The 18,060-nt window shown below is 40.6% G+C and overlaps 1 protein-coding gene across 1 annotated transcript in view; it reads left to right on the plus strand.

Annotated features, from left to right (window-relative positions):
* Positions 1-18,060, plus strand: part of slc8a2b (solute carrier family 8 member 2b) — a 219,777-nt gene that overhangs the window by 199,632 nt on the left and 2,085 nt on the right. Inside the window, exons 13-16 of the mRNA XM_030744139.1 lie at positions 1,167-1,184; positions 7,732-7,856; positions 11,940-12,039; positions 17,567-17,845. Of these exons, the coding sequence (XP_030599999.1) occupies positions 1,167-1,184; positions 7,732-7,856; positions 11,940-12,039; positions 17,567-17,845 (522 nt within the window). The remainder of the gene's footprint in view (positions 1-1,166; positions 1,185-7,731; positions 7,857-11,939; positions 12,040-17,566; positions 17,846-18,060) is intronic.

Below are 18,060 nucleotides of genomic sequence, written 5' to 3' on the forward strand. Positions count from 1 at the left end.
TGGATGCAGTCACAGCAAGATAAATGTGGGTGGTGATTAGTGAAGATTGTGATTTCAATGCACTCTGAGCCACCACACGGTGGCACGCACAATGGTTCAAATTATTTCTGCTGAATGTTCTCATGCAAATGCCTCAGGATGTACACCCTGGGGGACAAATTCATGGCTCGTAACACACTCCTGGTCTTCCTGCTCATTTGACTTGCTGCCTCTAAGCTGAGAAAGTGGACTCTTCAACTTAAATCTGCAGAAACGTGCTCAGTCATGGAGACCCAGCAGCTGACCTCCACACAGAGTTTTGGTCAATTTGAATCAGAATTCAATGTTTGCTTTCTGCACAAGGCTGGGGTCTGTGATTAAAGAGCACACAGTGTGCATGGTCTGAATGGGACTTCCAGGGAGCAATGTAAAAATAGCAGCCACTGAGGAAGCTGTCTGAATCTGATCACAAAGTCTGCAAAATAAGATTAAATACCAAAAGCAGTTTTTTTAATGCCAGAAGAGGGTATTGAAGAGGGTTTTGCAGTGTGTGGACTGTAAATTGGGCTCTGTAAGTCTCAACTGCAGCTGTGTTTCATTTGTCCCAAATAGTAATAAACAGGTGGACTGCAGCACATTGTTTGGCTGTTTTTGTTTCTACTTTGTGTATTTTATTGTCTTTTGTTCTTTTCATTTTGTCTTGTGGGGTTTTTGTTTGTCTTGTGCTGTTTAGTGACCCGCTTCCCCCGCAAGGATGATAAAATGTAATTTTATAAACACAAAGACACGCAGGTTCAGGAAGACAGACGTTCAGCCCATCACTACAACAACAACAACACACGGGCTTGGCCTCCTTTTCTCACTATAACGTGGAGAGAAGACAAATCATTTAAACTTCAATTTATTTTTCAGGCTGTTGAGTGTGTTATTCAGACAAAAGCTCTAACAGCTGTAAGACAGACACTAAATAGGAAGAATTGAAATCAATTTGTTTTAGTGCAAAGGTAAAATAATAGACAAAAGGGATTTACTGAGCTGTTAAAAATTCCCTTGTGAGTTTGTGTTTGCACTTTCATAGTGAAGTTTTGTTTTGATTGTGCTGTTGCTTTCCTTAATGAATGTGTGCTGTTACTTACTGCTCTTTTTGTTCTTGTTCACACGCCCTCCCCTTTCTGTTTTCTTCACAGCTCTGCTGCTCAACCAAGGTAAGACCATCTGATTAGTCCCTCTGCCTCAAACCAAACTTCTAAGCTTGGTGTGATTTGTCGGAAAACCTGAGCAGGGCCATGACTTGTCATGTTCATTCAATATGTTGACTATTTTTCTGGAATAATTATTGAAATGAAGTGGAAAAAAAATTCCCCACTTGCCCTGTCATCTGTCTTTGTCCTCCAAACTCAAGTCCTCTACCGGAGGCCTGGGAGCTTGAGGGCCCTGTGCAGTATCTTAGCTGTCCCTAGAACTGCACTCCTCTGGACAGAGATCTCGGATGGCGTTCCTGGAATCTGCTGGAGCCACTCTCCCAGTTTAGGGGTCACTGCCTCAGTGTTCCGGTCACCACAGGGACCACTTCTTGTGTTCCTTCTTCCTGATGTTGCTATCATGCTGTATTACTACATCTATCACTACGGCCTTCTTCCTCTGCTTGTCCATGTCTGCTATGTCTGATTGGTTAGCCATCACCAGTTTCTATATCTGGAAGTCCCACAAGGTCTTAGTTCGGTCATTCTCATTTTGACCTCAGGACTTCCCCTTTGACTGGGGTTACATGCATAGTAGCATTCCAACAGTTGACACTATACATATATATATATATATATATATGTATATATATAATTTTTTGTTTGTTTGTTTGTTTTTTAAGCCTTTGAAGTTTATCTAATAACAAAAATGTATGCCTCCTGTCTTATTTCTTCTGAAAAAGGTATTTTTGAATAAAAACTGGTAAAGTTATTCAGTTATCAGAGTAGCTGATGATTCATTTTTACATCAGCTCTCCAGCAAAGGCTGACATTTAAAAGCAGTAGTTAAACCCACACTGAGGCATGAACGTATCGGAGAGAGATGATAATAAATTCAGTCTGACTCAGCACTCCGTCATTCTGTTTGCTCCTCTGCCTTCCTGCTGATTTAGCCTCAAGGAGAAAGGAGAAAAATAACTTAATATAAAATGCCTGCACTTCCATGCAGCAGTCAGCCACTTAACATGCACATATAAAAAAACATCCATGTTGACACATAGGCTTTTCTTCACACTGTTTTTGACACAGTTTCTGAAGTTTTTTTCAGTAAAATCGGGGAACATCGCTGAATTTACATATATGCAGAGTGAAGTCAGAGAGGGGTGCCAACTGGAGGGCACTGAGGCTGGCACCAAAAGTGAGTCAGTCCCCACAGACTCCCGTGTTAAAATGTCAAACTTTGCAACAAAAATAAACATGTGTACAGCTGGGTATAAAAACTAACAAAAAAATACAGGTATGACTTCTAGTGATGAGAGTGTGAAACCGAAGCTTCGATATGTGCTTCGAACCCTGGGCTTACAACTCCATAGAACCACTGCTTCGAAGCTTGCTTCAGGACAAAAAAAATTACGTCCTCAACATGATGACGGACGCTGTCGTATCAAGATTAACGCAAAAGCGGCAGTTACACAAGCACAGCCAGTTAATGCCATGTTTTCCCAGCACTCTGCTCAATAACACGACACACACATTCATCCATCTATATTTGTAAGCAGAGCCTGATATCAGGATATTTGGTCATAACGTGTGCGCCTCAAACAATGCAAAGATGCTTCAGATCATTGAGGTGTGTGAGCGTGTGCGTGCAGGTGTGTAGATGAAAACATTGCACATTTCCGGGAGAGGGCGCTATAATTGAAGCTTCGAGTAATAGACCTATTTTCAAAACAGTTTTTCAAGTGGTTCAGTGCTTCACAAAAGCTTCATTTTCTCATCAGTAGTTTCCACCATCACAAACTGTCTTTATAAATCGTCCATCTGGATCCTGGAGTTAGTGCGCTGGCCACTTTGATTGACAAGAAGCATCCTGTTGCTACCTGCTAGGCCTCATCTCTGCCAACTGAAGCCACTGAAATGGACCTCTGCACAGTGTTTGTGCCTTTATAGCATTTTTAATTAAGTCATCTTGCTGTGTGGTACAGCCCATCCAAGGAGTTTGTTCTTCAGTTTGTTAAATTAAATTCTGGCACTTTTTCAGTCTATTACTTAGAACTAATTACCAGGTATCTGTTTGGTACAGTTTGTTGTAGTAGTAGTTTATGAATCCAGCTGGTTAACCAAGCTAACTAGCATTAGCTGGTAACTTAGCGCTCCAGTCTTCTTCAAATGTGATTCCTTGTGGCTTCACAAACCAACACAGCAGCAACCAGAATTCAAACACTGAGTCTTCAGTCCAAATCAAATAGGTAACATCATGGTGGTTGCTTCCATCTTTTATATACTATGTTTGTTTTTGTTTTTTGTTTTTGTTTTGTTTGTTTTTAAATGAAACTGTCAATTTGTTTCAAAGTCAAACACTGATAGAGCTCATAATTTATATGTGGGAAATTCATCTGTAAAATAGAGTTGAGACAGAAAATATCATTTCCCATTGTAATTCCTGTAAGTAGGTGTGACGAACACTAACAGGCTTCATTATTCAGTGTGTGGAGGATCCAAAATTTAGTCTGTGGTGGTTATAAGCTCAACACCCCTTGGCTGTGTTCCTGCAATATTCATAATTACATTTGATTCAACATGGGGCTTATTAGGACAACTACAAAACATTTCTCTTAGCAGTTATTTAGGTTGTTAATTCACTGCTGGGGTTGTTTGCTACCCAGCTCACTATTCACAGGTGAAAGAATCTGTAAGGGAAAAAGTTTTTTGTGCCTTCTGTCTGATTCTGCAGGAGCTGATTTCTACCTCAATGGAAACACTTTGACATAACATGATGATTGTGGACGTGTACTCAGAGACCACAGAGACAGATTAAACAGCACTGAAGGGAAAGACAAATGCTGCATTCATTTCTTCTTCTTTCGGCTACTCCCTTTAGGAGTCACCAAAGTGGATCACCTGCATCCATCTCACCTCCACCTCTCCAGGCTCTCCTCCACCTGCTCCCTACTCTCACTACAGATCACAAAGTCATCTGTAAACTTCATTGTCCACGGAGACTCCTGCCTGACCTCATTTGTCAACCTGTCCATTACCACTGCAAACAAGAAGAGCCGTTCCCTGATGTAATCCTTGCACACTTCTATGCCGCTCCTGACTTCCTCATTCTGTACCACAGTTCTTCTCTTGGCATCCTATCATATTCTTTCTCTAGATCCACAAAGACACAGTGCAGCTTTTTCTAATTTCCTCTGTACTCCTCCATCAGTACTCTCAAAGCACACGTCACATTAGTAGTGCTTTTTCTTGACATGAAGCCATAATGCTGCTCTCTGATCGCTATCACGCTTCTTAACCCTGCTTCAACACCGCTTTCCCATAGCTTTGTGGTATGGCTCATCAGCTTTATCCCTCTGCAGTTACTACAGCTCTCACCCAACAATTCTTCTCCATTCCTCAGGCATCTTCTCACTCTCCAGGATTGTGTTAAACAATCTGGTTAAGTCCACTGCCCTCTCTCCTAGATATCTCCATACCTCTAAAGGTATGTCATCTTGACCAATGGCCCTTCCATTCTTCATCCATTTTATAGCGTCCTCACTTCCTGCTTACTAATCCTCTGCACTTCCTGATTCACTAACTTTCCTCCATCCGTCATGCTCTCTCATTCATCAGCTCCTCAAAGTACTCCTTCCACCTGCGCAACACACTGTCTTTACTTATTACTACATTTCCATCTCTATCCTTGATCACCCGAACCTGCTGCACGTTGCTGTGCCTAGCCAACCAGTACAAGTCCTTTCCTCCTTCCTTAGTATCCAGCCTCACACACAACTCACTATAAACCTTTGTTTCGTATTTCTTTTTTTTACTGTCTTCCTTTGAATACTTTCCTGTATCTTGTCCTTTTTCCTCTGTCCAGAGGACATAACAAATACCTTCTTGACAGCACCTCGGCTGTACTTTCCCAGTCATCTGGTAACTCTTCCCTACCACCCAGAGCCTGTCTCAACTCCTTCCTGAACTCTGCGACATTCTTCCTTCTTCAGTTGTCACCTTGCCTCTGCCTTTTTTGCTTCCTTTTCTTGATTTTCAAAGTCATCCTACAGACTACATCTGATGCTGCCTAGCTACATCCTCCTCTGACATCAACTTGCAGTCTCCTATTTCATTTTGATTGCATCTTCTGCATATCATAAAGTCCTCCTGTGTGCACCTTCCTCCATTATTTTATCACTTTATGCTCCTTCCTCTTCTTGAAGTACAGTAGCTGTTCATCGCCACCATTTCCATCCTTTTAGCAAAATCTACTACCACCTTACACATTTCTTCTTACACCATACCTCATCATCTCTGTTCCCATCATCTGCACGTCCACTGAAGTCTGCTCCAATCACCACTCTCTCTGTTGAGGACAATCTCTTCCACCTCATCCATCTTATTCCAGAATTCCTCTTTCTCTTCTAGCTGACATCCAACCTGTGGGATACATTCAGTATCACCTCAGACTCCTAATCCTGTCTGATACTCTTGCAATTTTAAAAGTCACTGATAATGACAATAATTATTCCAGATTTATATATATCTATATATTCTAGATGTAACAAAGTGTAAATGTATAAAAGTTTTTTTTTTTCATTTGCAGTAAATATAGACAGAGGCCACAGTTTTTCTGCTCAGCCAGGATGTTGTTTACTATGCACCACATTATAACAGCTGGGCTCACACTTTTGTTGTTCCTTTTGGCCTTGTATTCTTCCTGTTTGCATATGGAGCAGAGCAGAGCTGGCCTCTATGAATCTCAGCACAGCACAATACAACAGTTTGGAAATAAAATGCTGTTTTGTGCAGCTTTATCACAGTCAGCCAAACAAGATAATTAATATTGTATTGCAGCTTATTATGGCCTTTTTGGAGTTTTATGGGTGATATTAAAAGATTAAGCAGTCTTACACGAGTAATAATATGAAGAAAGATAATCCGTGTTATTTTAATCCAGTCTTGGGAAATTTCTGTGTTACAGAAGCCAAAAAAGTAAATACAACCAATTAAATAATACCTTAAAAAAGTAGAATAATGTAAAATAGCTTAAAAGGCTCAACAATAGAGTAAAACTGCTCAAAAAAAGGAAAATAGCCTATAAGTAGAAAAAATAAAGCAACATAAAATAAAGTACCTCAGTATGTAAAACATCTATATATAATACAATAAAATGGTTCTATAAAACAAAAAAAAACAATAAAATAGAATAAAAAGAACCAGTCAGTGTCCGATGACATGAAATGTAATACATGTCAAATCTACATCACACTCTTCCTGCATTTTTAGGGGGATTTAATATTACAGGAGGTCTTCTAAGTTTATGATTAAAACCCAAAATCAATTTTCAGCTCTGCCAGCAGTAAACAAACATGCAGTCATAACATTTTTCCATTACCTGAACCTTCCAGAGTTTCGAATGTACTTCCTGTCCAACCTGCTATCAAAGCAACTGACCATTAGAGGGAGAAAAAGCAGAATAGGCTCATAGATTGAGGAAAAGTGCTCTGAGTGCAGGAAGCTCTCCAGTAATAATGGCTCCCAATGACACTCGCTGACTTGAAGGCAATTTATAACATTTTGAAATAGTGCCAGTTAATATTGCCATATGCTGCTTTGTGCTCTCATCCTTTTTTGGAATGAGATGTAGGACGGTAAAGTGGAGAGGGGAGGAGTGTAATCCTGGTGTCTTTTTAATCTTCTTCTCTCTGAGCAGAAAGGCCAAGCGAGTAAATCACACTCGGAACACAAAGAGCCTTAAACTGAAGCTCTCTGAGAAGCACCAGACTGCTGCTACCTCTCCCCGGTGTAAAGAAAAGGTTGTTGGCTGTAATACAAACACTGATTGGCTCGCAGTTATTTCTCCAAGATGAACTCTGGTTGGTGCAGCTGCTGTTGCCACTCTGTTGGCAGTTGATCAGTAACCCAAACTGAGCCATATGTCGGCGTAAATCAACTCTTCCTGCAAACTCTTTAGTGCTTTCTTTCTCAGACAGAAGCAGTGGAATACAAGAAGCACACAGTTTAGCTTGTTAGCATTTTGCAACATTTCAACCAGCTGAACATGGCTCAGCAAAATTTTTGTTACATTTGTTTTGCCTTAAAGTGGACCGTTTATGCTCATTTCCACCTTCATATTTTTATTCTTTCGCTGACTTCATACAAAAATACAAACAAAAAACTAAAACTTGAGCTTTCAGCTTGAGCTTCCTGATACATATGTTGGCCTTATTTTTTTAATCTTTGCCCATCTACCATTGTAGCCATGTAATACATGACAATAAATAAGGAAAAACATAACAGGTGCACTTTAAAGTCATATATAATATAAAGTATAAATACACAGAGTATAAATACACACCCGCTGGTATCTGTCACCATCATGTATCCCTCAGTCATGCACATAAACTTAAGCACACAAAAAGACTCAGATTCATATTTCAAACTCATGGTTATGCACACAGCTGGTATAGTGCCCCTCAAAATAAAATACTTGATAGTGGAAGAAAATGGAAATATCCATGTCTTAGTTTGAGGTCACACTCACTGTGGTGTCCTTTCTGTTTGCTTCACATCTGTCTTCCCACAGAGGGGACAGAGGGGCAGATGAGTGCTGAGGAGGAGGAGGCTCGGAGGATTGCGGAGATGGGGAAGCCCATCCTGGGAGAGCACAGCCGCCTGGAGGTAGTCATTGAAGAGTCATACGAGTTCAAGGTGATGATTCATCTTTTCTTTTATTCTGTAAGAACAGTGTTCTCTGTGTCCTCGCTGCAGTAAAAAGAAATTTGTTACTGCATGGGTATTTGAATGTTTTCAAAATTAAAGTGTTGATGACTTATTGATGAACGCCCTACGGCCCATTTAAAGTTCATGATTTTTTTTTTTATTGTAGTTAAAAACAATAAAAAGAGGAGATCTACCTAAGAAAGCTCCACGTAACAGAGAGAATTCAGCAGGCAGAGCAAGTTTTCAATCTTCTAGCTGGATGCTGGTTTGTTTTCTGAGCCTCTTTTCTTCATTACCTCAAGACCTTTAATAGATTTTTCATGTTATTGGGAGAAACACAGCAAATCTAAGCTATGTTTACTTGCAACAAGCTACTTGACTGTTAAACACAAGCCTCGCTTGTTTCCAAGAAAAGGTTTTTCTTTCTGTGGCCTCAATACAAACTCAAACTTGTGTTTGTGTTGTGATTGTGCATTGATCCTACCCAGAGCTTTGCGGTCCGTGCGCTACATGCTGAAGTTATTTACTGTCACCAGAGGGCAGTGTCAAAAGCAGGAATGATCACCACTGGGCTACACACTGTTGGTTTTTTTAAAGCCAGCTACTGCAGGCAAGCAGTTCTGCAGTAGCTGCATACCCAAAATTCTTCACTCTGTGTAGCCAAATATCCACACAAAAACAGGCACAAAAGCATGACTCAGGGTGCAGCTGAATAATCAGTTTTTCTTGGGAAGGTTTCTATTTGAGGGCAGTGACTAGCAGTGAAGTGCATGGCAGCCATGGCCATCACCAGCTCTGGGGCGACCAAGGTCTCGATCTCAGTGGGGTTTTTTTGTTTGTTTGTTAAAAAAAAAAGACAGGAAAAGGTGGCAAAGAAAAAGAGTCAAAGGGAAATCTACAAAGTTATGGCTCACCCTACAGGGTTGTGTTTAGGGGCTTAGGAATAATAATTGGTTGGTTTAGGCACGAGGAGTGAATCAGAGCCACCACAGGGCCAGAGCCATTGTGTAAATACCTCAGGTGGATTGATAATTCTGTATTTTGTTATTTTGTGTTATTTCATTGGTTTATACACACAGCACTCATATTCCATATTTCTGTAGACACAGTTGCTCCTGGTTTTACACCCTGGTTACAGCGCTGGTGGCAGACATAATGAGAGCTGGTCAAATCATCCAAATAGTAATAAATGGGTGCTTCAATCTTCTGGGTATTATCAACCCAGCAGACATCCACGGTCACATTACTGTAGTTCTTATGAATGTTCCTTCACATCTTTCCTTGTGATATTTTCCATTGAAGTTAAGGAAGTGATTCAGACAAGGCGGTAGTTTTTTTTGGGGGGGGGGGGGGGGGGGGGGGGGGGGGGGGGTCTTTTTTTTTTTTGAGTTTTCCACCATACCATACCTTTCTGTGGGCTAAATAGATACTTAGCCCTGAGAACAGACTGTCCTTATGAGGCACATGTCACTTAAAATAATTGGTTGAGAACTGAAGAAGCCTTTCGGATGAGAGGTGAAACGTCTTCAAGAAACAAAAAGAAGTCCAGTCGCCTTTTTCAAGCTCCAGAGACTACTATGACCTGGATAACTGAGAATCTACACAGACACTTAAAATATTGTTTCAGAGCACAGCTTTACTTTGTTAAAGGACAATCAGTTCAGTTCTTGGCGAGAAGTATTTTATCATTTCTGTCCTTGAACTAGAAACCAGAGCAGTTCTGTTGACATTTGTGGTCCTGTACCGCACACAGAGGTTTATTTACTGATTTTTGAGGGCAAAATGAATGCAGAATGGAGGGAACAGTGCTCTACTGGCAGTTATGTAATTCACCTTTATGCTCTTTCTCACACTGTTAACCCAGGTCTTAACCCTCTCAGCGTGTGGGTCTAAAGTGAGTTAAATTATTGAAAATGCATGAGCTGCCCTCAATATAGCAGCTGTGTTGAGGCCTACAGAATTCAGACTCTGTTGGAGTGCACAGAGCACTGCATCCTCCCTGTACTTGTTTCCACTGCGAGCCGTACAGATATTTGAAAGGTGCTTTGGGCTGGGCACAGGTTGTGTTTTAAGCAAAAAAAAAAGCAGCCACCACCTCCACATAAGCCCTCTGCCTCCTGCCTGCTACAAGCCTTAAAATTAGATTAGTTTACCGGTGACAAACACACCGAAGGACGGTTTGGATGGATGATGATCTGTCATTTTTAATTACACTTCTGTAAAGTTTAATTAAAGAATAATTTCAGGTCACTCATGTGAGATTAATATTTTCGTTTTTGCTACAAGCGCTGTGGCAGTTTTCATCACATTGTTTCACAGGTCTGAGTCGGAGTGAAATTACACAACATAAATTATTTAAACATCAGCAAGTTCTCTTAATTCCTGTTATCATCAGCTCTTATGTAAGCAGTGGGTATTTCACAGGTTTTAAATCACAAAAATCCCTCTCAAATGCAGTGAATAACAGAAGCGCTGTCACAATAAGCAGTTAAAATACGCCTTGTTTTCTTTTGTGTTTTCTCAAAATAATCTGGAATCTAATTAACATAAATGCGTGAAAGCAGATAAGGTCAGCTCAACGAAGGACACAAACAAATCAAACACCAGTTTCACTTTAAGCCAGTTAAACACGAGCAGAAGCATGGATTTGTTTGAGGATTAATTACAGAAGGAACGAGCACTGAACAAACATCAACAAAGCTGATGGAGGAGAGCCATCATCACACCAAACACAGTCCACTGAGACCCAAGATCATCATCCTCCGTTTGATTAAACCAGCCCGTTGTGATCAAATATAATGGCCCTTGTCTCTTATGATTAGTGGATAGTGTGAGTAATAGCCCAGTCAGTGTGATGGACATTGAGATTTTGTTCACCAGAGATCAACGTGAGTGGACTGAGAAGCATATATAAGCAGCAGGAGAGGTGTGTATGTGTAAGCTGTCTGCCTTGTGTTGTCTTCTTATTCTTGTTCACTGGTTAAATTACTAAAGGGAATTTCACAGCTCCAAACTAAACCCAGCCCATCCAGCTTTACCATCATGTGTTTGTGCAGCTGCAGACAAACTGTACATATTTGTTCATACAGAGATGATTTCATCATCGATGAGTAGACTTTGAAGTTTTTGTTTTAAAATGGGTTAAAGCTTTAGTTTGCCCAGTCTACACAGAGCAAATAGAAATGATGATGGGTGTGTCATTGTGTGGAAAATCAAACAATCTGAAAAGACGAAAAGAATCAAAATCACTAGGAGGATAGGACATGTGTAACACATGCAGCAGTGAGGAAATATCTAATGTGGTGTCTCTGGTAGCCTGTCTTCATGTACAGCAGAGGTTATTAAAGTTTACATAACTCATAAATTTAGTTTGGCTTTGACTAAAAGTGTCCCATAATGTAGTGGTTAACCCAACCCTTAATAAATGAAATCATCATTTAAAAAGTGCGTGTTGTATTCACTTGGGTTATCTTTGTCTAACATTCATATTTGTTTTATGATCTGAAAAATGTAAGTGTGACAAATATGCAAAAAATTCAAATCACAGAGTGCTGGTTTAGCTCAGCAGGAAGCACATAAGCTGTAGGGTCAGATGCAGCAGCCCAGGTTCAGTTCTGCCCTGAGGCCCTTTGCTCTGGCGTCCCTCACTCTCTTTCTCCCAGCTTTTGTTTTGTAGCTGTCTAGTAAAGGTTTAAAAAGGCAAAGAAAAAAAAAATCAGGAAAGGGGCAACTTTTTTCACAGCACTGTAACTGTCAAAACTGAAGCAAGTGCCCAGACATATATACAGATATATAAAACGGTTCTCCTCCTGAAAGGTAAATTGAAAAATTGAACGTGTGTGTGTGTGTGTGTGTGTTGTTGCTGTTGTTGTTGTAAGGCCCCTTTATTTATTTTTTTAAACTTCTGTATCATCAGAAGTACATTGAGGAGATTCTGATCTAACTTTTCTGCTCTCCCCGTCAGCTGCACCTAGCATGACTAACAAGCTCTCTCTCACCTGAGTGACTCTTGTCACCTGTCCTTGAATGTAATTGCTTGCTAATGAAGTGTGTTGTGCTTGTGATTGACAGAGCACTGTTGACAAGCTCATTAAGAAGACCAACTTGGCGCTGGTTATCGGCACACACTCCTGGATGGAACAGTTTGTGGAGGCGGTAACTGTCAGTGCAGGTGAGCTCTGTTTGTGTGAGTCTGTCAGTGGATGTATTACAGGAGTGAACAAATGGCTGTCACATGGCAACTCTTCCTGCTTTAATGACACTCTAAACAGCCACTGTGAGTGTGACTGATTTTTTCTTTTTAAAGCAAGATTATCTGAAGTTTATGATACAGAAACTCCATCTCTAAATTTAACATTAAAGAGCCTATTAAGCCTTTAAAAAATAGATCCATACATCCAAGCACTTTACTTTGCAATATCTCCTAGATCGTGGCTCAATTTACACAACACTGGGTACACAGATAAACCAGATTAATATTCAAGCAGAGATGGGAGTGATTATAATGTTGCTTTATGCTGGTCTAATTCATGTACACCATCTTATGTCCAACATGTCAGAACCTCTACTAGTTTTTTTTTTTTATTAAGCGCATATGTAAAAAATAAACTCCTCTGTAATTTGTTAAGACTGAGGACATTGAGTCTGAATGGACCATGTTCTGCACCTCCATTGTTGAGGCTGCTGCTCAGAGCTGTGGCTGCAAGGTGGTTGGTGCCTGTCGTGGTGGTAACCCCTGAACCAGATGGTGGTCACCGGAGGTGAAGGGACCCATCAAGCTGAAAAAGGAGTTTTATTGGGCTTGGTTAGCCTGTGGGAGCCAGTTGAGGTGGGCATCTGATTAGGCTGCCTCCTGGGCGCCTCTTGGGTGAGGTGCTCCAGGCATGTCCCACCGGGAGGAGGCCCCGGGGTAGACCCAGGAAAGCTGGAGAGATTATATCTCTCGGCTGGCCTGGGGACGCCTTGGGGTCCCCCCAGATGAGCTGGTGGAGGTGGCTGGGGATATCATGGTCCTGGGCCAGTGGCCCAGCGTTTTGTGTTTTTTTTTTTGGTGCTATTTCAGTTATTTTCTCAGATTATGTTTAGTTCTCTTTTGTATTCCTGTTTATTTCTAGTCCCTTGTTTCCCTGTGTCAAGTCTACGTGTACCTTGTCTAGTCACTTCCTGTTTTATTTTGACAGTCTTGTGTTCCCCGTGCTTTGTGTTTAGTTTTGCTTATTAGTTTCATTTGCTTCACCTGCTGTGCCCTGGTGTTTCCTCTTGCCCTGATTACCTAACATGTATTTAAAACTCCAGTTTTCTTCTGTTCTTTGTCGTGTCGTCGTCTATGCCTCCGTTGTGTGTTCTCCGTCCCTTGTATCCTGTGGTTTAGTTCTGGCTTCAGCCCAGCTCAGTTTAATTGTTTATTATCTTCGTTCCCATAAAATTACACTAAGTCCATCACTTCCGAGTCCTGCATTGTGGGGTCTTCCTGCACCTGCCACACACAAGCCACGACAGGGGAGCAGTGTTAATTTCGTTGACGAAATATTTTCGTCAGTTTTTGCCAACAACACTTTTTTTCATGACGATAACGAGATGATAACTAAATAAAAACTACTTAAAAGGATAAAAATAATAACGAAATTAATTGACACTTTCGTCAACGAATGAAAACGAGTTGAAAATGCTTGGCGGGACAAAATCCAATCAGAACTTATTTTGTGAGAAGGTGGAACAAGTTAGGAAAACATCCAATCAGACGCACAGTTGTGCAAATTTGTTCTAAACCCGGGAAGGACAAACTAGCCTGTGAGTTTTCTTTACTTCCGATACAACTAAGTTATGTAAACTATGTCAGCAGGGAGAAAGAGAAGAGCCGATGTATGGACACATTTGTCCTTTGATACCGTGACAAACAAACCATGTGGGGCGACTATCTCGGGTAAAAACACGACAAATCATAAACGACATCTGCAAACCAGTCACCCAGATCTCCATGCAAAGGTCAGCATTTTACTGTCATGCAGGGTAAAGTGTTTTTCCCAGTTTAGCGTTTGTGTTTAGAGAAAATCTCCACACCGCGGTGGATTAGCCTTTCCTAATCTTAGTCCTGAACACTGCCCTGAACCTTTCAGAGCGTCCTGCTGTAAACGCTCGGATTATCTCAGTAAGGTGGTGTTAATGATCAAGTGTGTGGGAAGCAGGTGAAACGCTAATGTTAATATTATTAATAATATTGCATAACTTTTAATAAATATTTAATTTTGTGTAAGTGTGTATAATGACTAATTCAAGGGAACTGAAGAAAAAGCATTTACATTTTACACCCTTTATATTTTAGTCGACTAAATCAACTGTAGATTTATACTCTTATGATAATTACGTCGACTAAAACTGGACTAAAACTAAAACTATTCAGATGACTAAATTATGACTAAAACTAAATCAAAATTTGTTGTCAAAATTAACACTGCAGGGGAGAGTGAAGCCTGGGCGTCTCTGCTTAGGCTGCTGCCCCCACAACCCGGTACCCGATAAGCAGAAGAGAATGGCTGGATGGATATAATTTGTTTTATATGGATGAAAATCTTGTCAATCAGGGCCTTTGATGTGTCACTGTATTTATTTCAACCATCCAGCAACTATCCAAACACACTTGAGCTCCTTAGAAATTCTGTATTCCTTAAAAAAAAATAGAGAATTTGCCTATAAAGTACCTATAAAGTTGTATATTGCAGTAATAATGTAAGGTTGACACAAAATCCCGTGGCACACTTGGACTACTTGCCTGGTGCAGTATATACACCATAGGCCAGACTGGTGTTACACCAGCCTTTCCCATAGTTGATGCCCAAGAACAAATTAGCTACTGACACCTGGTTGTTTACAGCATCTGCCTTTTATTAAACCTTCTTACAGGGAGACGTGCAATTAATGCACTGTTTTGGTACCACTAATTTGCATGTACTACTTCTCACTTGATGTCTAGACAAGTACTGAGCCAAGTGTCTCTTGGTACTATAAACAGAAAGTCACCACTCCCAATTAAGATACTAAATGGTTGGCAACCTGGGCAGTAACAGTAAGCTTTAATAAAGATAAATAGGAGGGGAAGTTCTCTCCCTTGGCTCCTTCTTCTCAGACATGCTTAACACAGAGTCACCTGTAGTTCAACAGCAGTTCAGAGTTTAGCACCATCAGCTGTAATACAGCTTCCTGTCTGTGTTCACTGTGAAGTTAATTATCTCCACATTAAGCCAGCTCTCAAGTAGAGAATGCATAACAAGGTGCATCATATTCTAGATGCATTGTCTGGCCTGCCCCTTCACTTTTACAGTTTCAGGCTAATTTTCTCTCTGAATCATATACAACCACCATTTAATGTGCTCAAAGGAATGAGCTCAGTAATCACCAGACTAAGTTTGCCCCATGTTTTACCTCTCAAGCAACATGCAGCCTGCCCTCATTATGTTTTTTCAGATATTAAGATTTTAAAAGCTGCCAGCTGAACTTCACTGAACGAGAAGGCTGTTCGATATCTGTGGGTAAAATGCATAGTTCTGACTTAGAAACCAGGGGACACTGCATGTTCATAGACCAGTGACTTGTGAATCACAAAAAAAGGGAACCCTGCTTTATGCAGATGTGTTCTTCTGCACATAAGCAGCTGCAGACGTTCATTACAGAGATGTTGCTCCTGGTAGCAGAGCTGAGGGCACTGTAACAACCAGCCCACCCTACCCCGGGTCTCTGAGGTGTTTAATCATTATTATTGTCTAATCTTACAGCCATCTCTGCTGGGCCCTCTAACCCAGTAGGTGCTGCAGGATTTTGTATTTCCAGTTATTGGATTCAGACAGCATGTCACAAGGGTATCACATTTGCACAAAAAAGTGCTAGCTTAAATTTAATGCTGTTGTTTTATTGGCTCTGTTCTAAAGGCGTTGACCTGTAAATGTTTCAGAAAAAATATCACACTGAAAAAAAAAAAGAGTGAGGCCACAGCAAACTCACAAAAAATGTCAACCTGTCTAAGGCTGGAACAATTCCTTGAGTAACTCAAATAATTCGATTATAAAAAAAATCCTCGACCCAAATTTGATGCTTCATTTAAACTCTTCAGCTCAGGTGTCTCCATGTAAGATGAGCGTTTCAGCCACATTAGCATCATTAAAGTTCTCCATCACTGCGACGGATTTCCGGCAATTTGGAAAAAACGACCTTTAACACCGAGTGGATTATCGGTGACACATTTTTCCACACCTCCACTGCTCTCTACAGCCATGTGTGTGTTGTGCTCGCTGGGCTGAGAATTTCATGATTGCTATCACCACAGTTTGCTAGCGGGCGCCGCCATTAGCACTACGATGGGTCAGTATCGACGGGAAACCCTGTTCGGTTTAATCCCTGATAAGCGACTAAAAATAGACCTGCAATCGAAATGTATTTAGGACGATGCTTGTGAATACAAAACATTACAACATTAAGCTGTTTTTCAACAAAAATGCTGATAACACAACAGCAGCAGCTGGTTTACGAGTGCGCTGTCTGCATACACGCGACAAGCGCAAAGATGTGGAGCTGTTATTGAGACGGTGATCTCAGGTGGAGCTACAGGAAACGTTTTTCTAGCGTCCAAAGCAGCAGCACTTTTTCCTGTAACCACCATTAAACCTTTACTGGGAAACAGCTGAAGGTCCTTCATCAACCACTTGATCAGCAAGTGAAGAAAAGAACTTTGTAGCTGCTCCATCCACCGCTGTTTGTTTCACACAGAGAAAAATCTGCAGTAATTTTTTTTTTTTAATTTAACCTTTTTTATACAGGTAAAAGAGACCTGTTTACAAAACATAGTAAAATCTATGGAAGTTAAAATATGCAGATGAACTGTTAATAAGACAAAAATATTTCTTATCTGAGTAGTGCATTAATCAATAAAATACTCTTTTACTAAAACAATCAATAGTTGCAGCCCTAAATCTGTCATTGAATTCAGTGTAAAGTGATTTTCAATGAAGTTGAAATAGGAACAATATTTTAGTGAATTTATCCTGAATGAAAAAAGGAGCCCAGGAAACTCAGGTGTTTCCTGTGGATTGTAAAGGTTGACATCAAATCAAAGTAACAACAACAACAACAACAGGGTTTATGAATCCCTAAAAACACAAAGAACAAAATGTTGCTTTGAACTGGTCCTTTGAATTCATAAGCTCATTAAAATGCTTCCAGTCTGTAGTGGAAAAAATAAACTTTGGGATCTTGTTGTGTCAGAAAATTAAGAAATATAACATTTAAAAAAAAAAAATTTCAGCCATGAAGGGTCAGTGGAGGTCAGATTTATAAGTGAAGGCCACCATCTAGTGGTCATAGTCATGGATCCCTACAGACAGCAAGTTTTCCATTCCTGGCTCAACTTCAGTGATCAGGTTGGGTGACTTATGACTGCAGAGGTACATTTCTATGTGCATAAAAATGTTTCCTACCACAAATTTGTCTACTTCTACAGCTTTTCAAAATTTTCCAGGATTTAGCCCATGGTGTGGAGTGGATAATGGAAAAGTCTGTGATATATATATACATTTATTTTTAACATCACATCATCTATATAGTCAAGAAAATCCTCTTTCATGACAGTTTAAACCCAGCTCACGCATTGTTTTATTGTTTGTACAGTTAGTGATACTTTTTACAGTGTACAATGTGTTTTGTTCCTCCAGGTGATGGTGATGATGAGGAGGAGGAAGGACGTGAAGAGCGCCTTCCATCTTGTTATGACTACGTCATGCATTTCCTCACCGTCTTCTGGAAGGTTCTGTTTGCCTGTGTCCCACCAACAGAGTACTGGAATGGCTGGGCCTGCTTCTTTGTGTCCATCAGTGTCATCGGCCTCCTCACCGCCATCATCGGGGATCTGGCATCACACTTTGGCTGCACTGTAGGGCTGCGGGACACTGTAACCGCTGTGGTGTTTGTGGCGCTAGGAACTTCCATTCCAGGTGAGTAAATGTCCCATTTCACTGTACGAGAGCGGGACAGGGCAGAAAGTGGCTGGGTTGATTCAATCCTTGCTGTGACTATGGATGGATTATGAGAGGGATTACTGAGAATACCCATATTTATGGGTGCCTTTGTGGGCATTTTGCATGTCTTTATAGTTACTTTGTGGCACTTTGTAGTTGCTTTGTGACACTTTCAATTGTTTTATGTCTCC

The sequence above is a fragment of the Archocentrus centrarchus genome, chromosome 13 (assembly GCF_007364275.1).
Source record: "Archocentrus centrarchus isolate MPI-CPG fArcCen1 chromosome 13, fArcCen1, whole genome shotgun sequence".
In the NCBI taxonomy this organism is placed as follows: domain Eukaryota; kingdom Metazoa; phylum Chordata; class Actinopteri; order Cichliformes; family Cichlidae; genus Archocentrus; species Archocentrus centrarchus.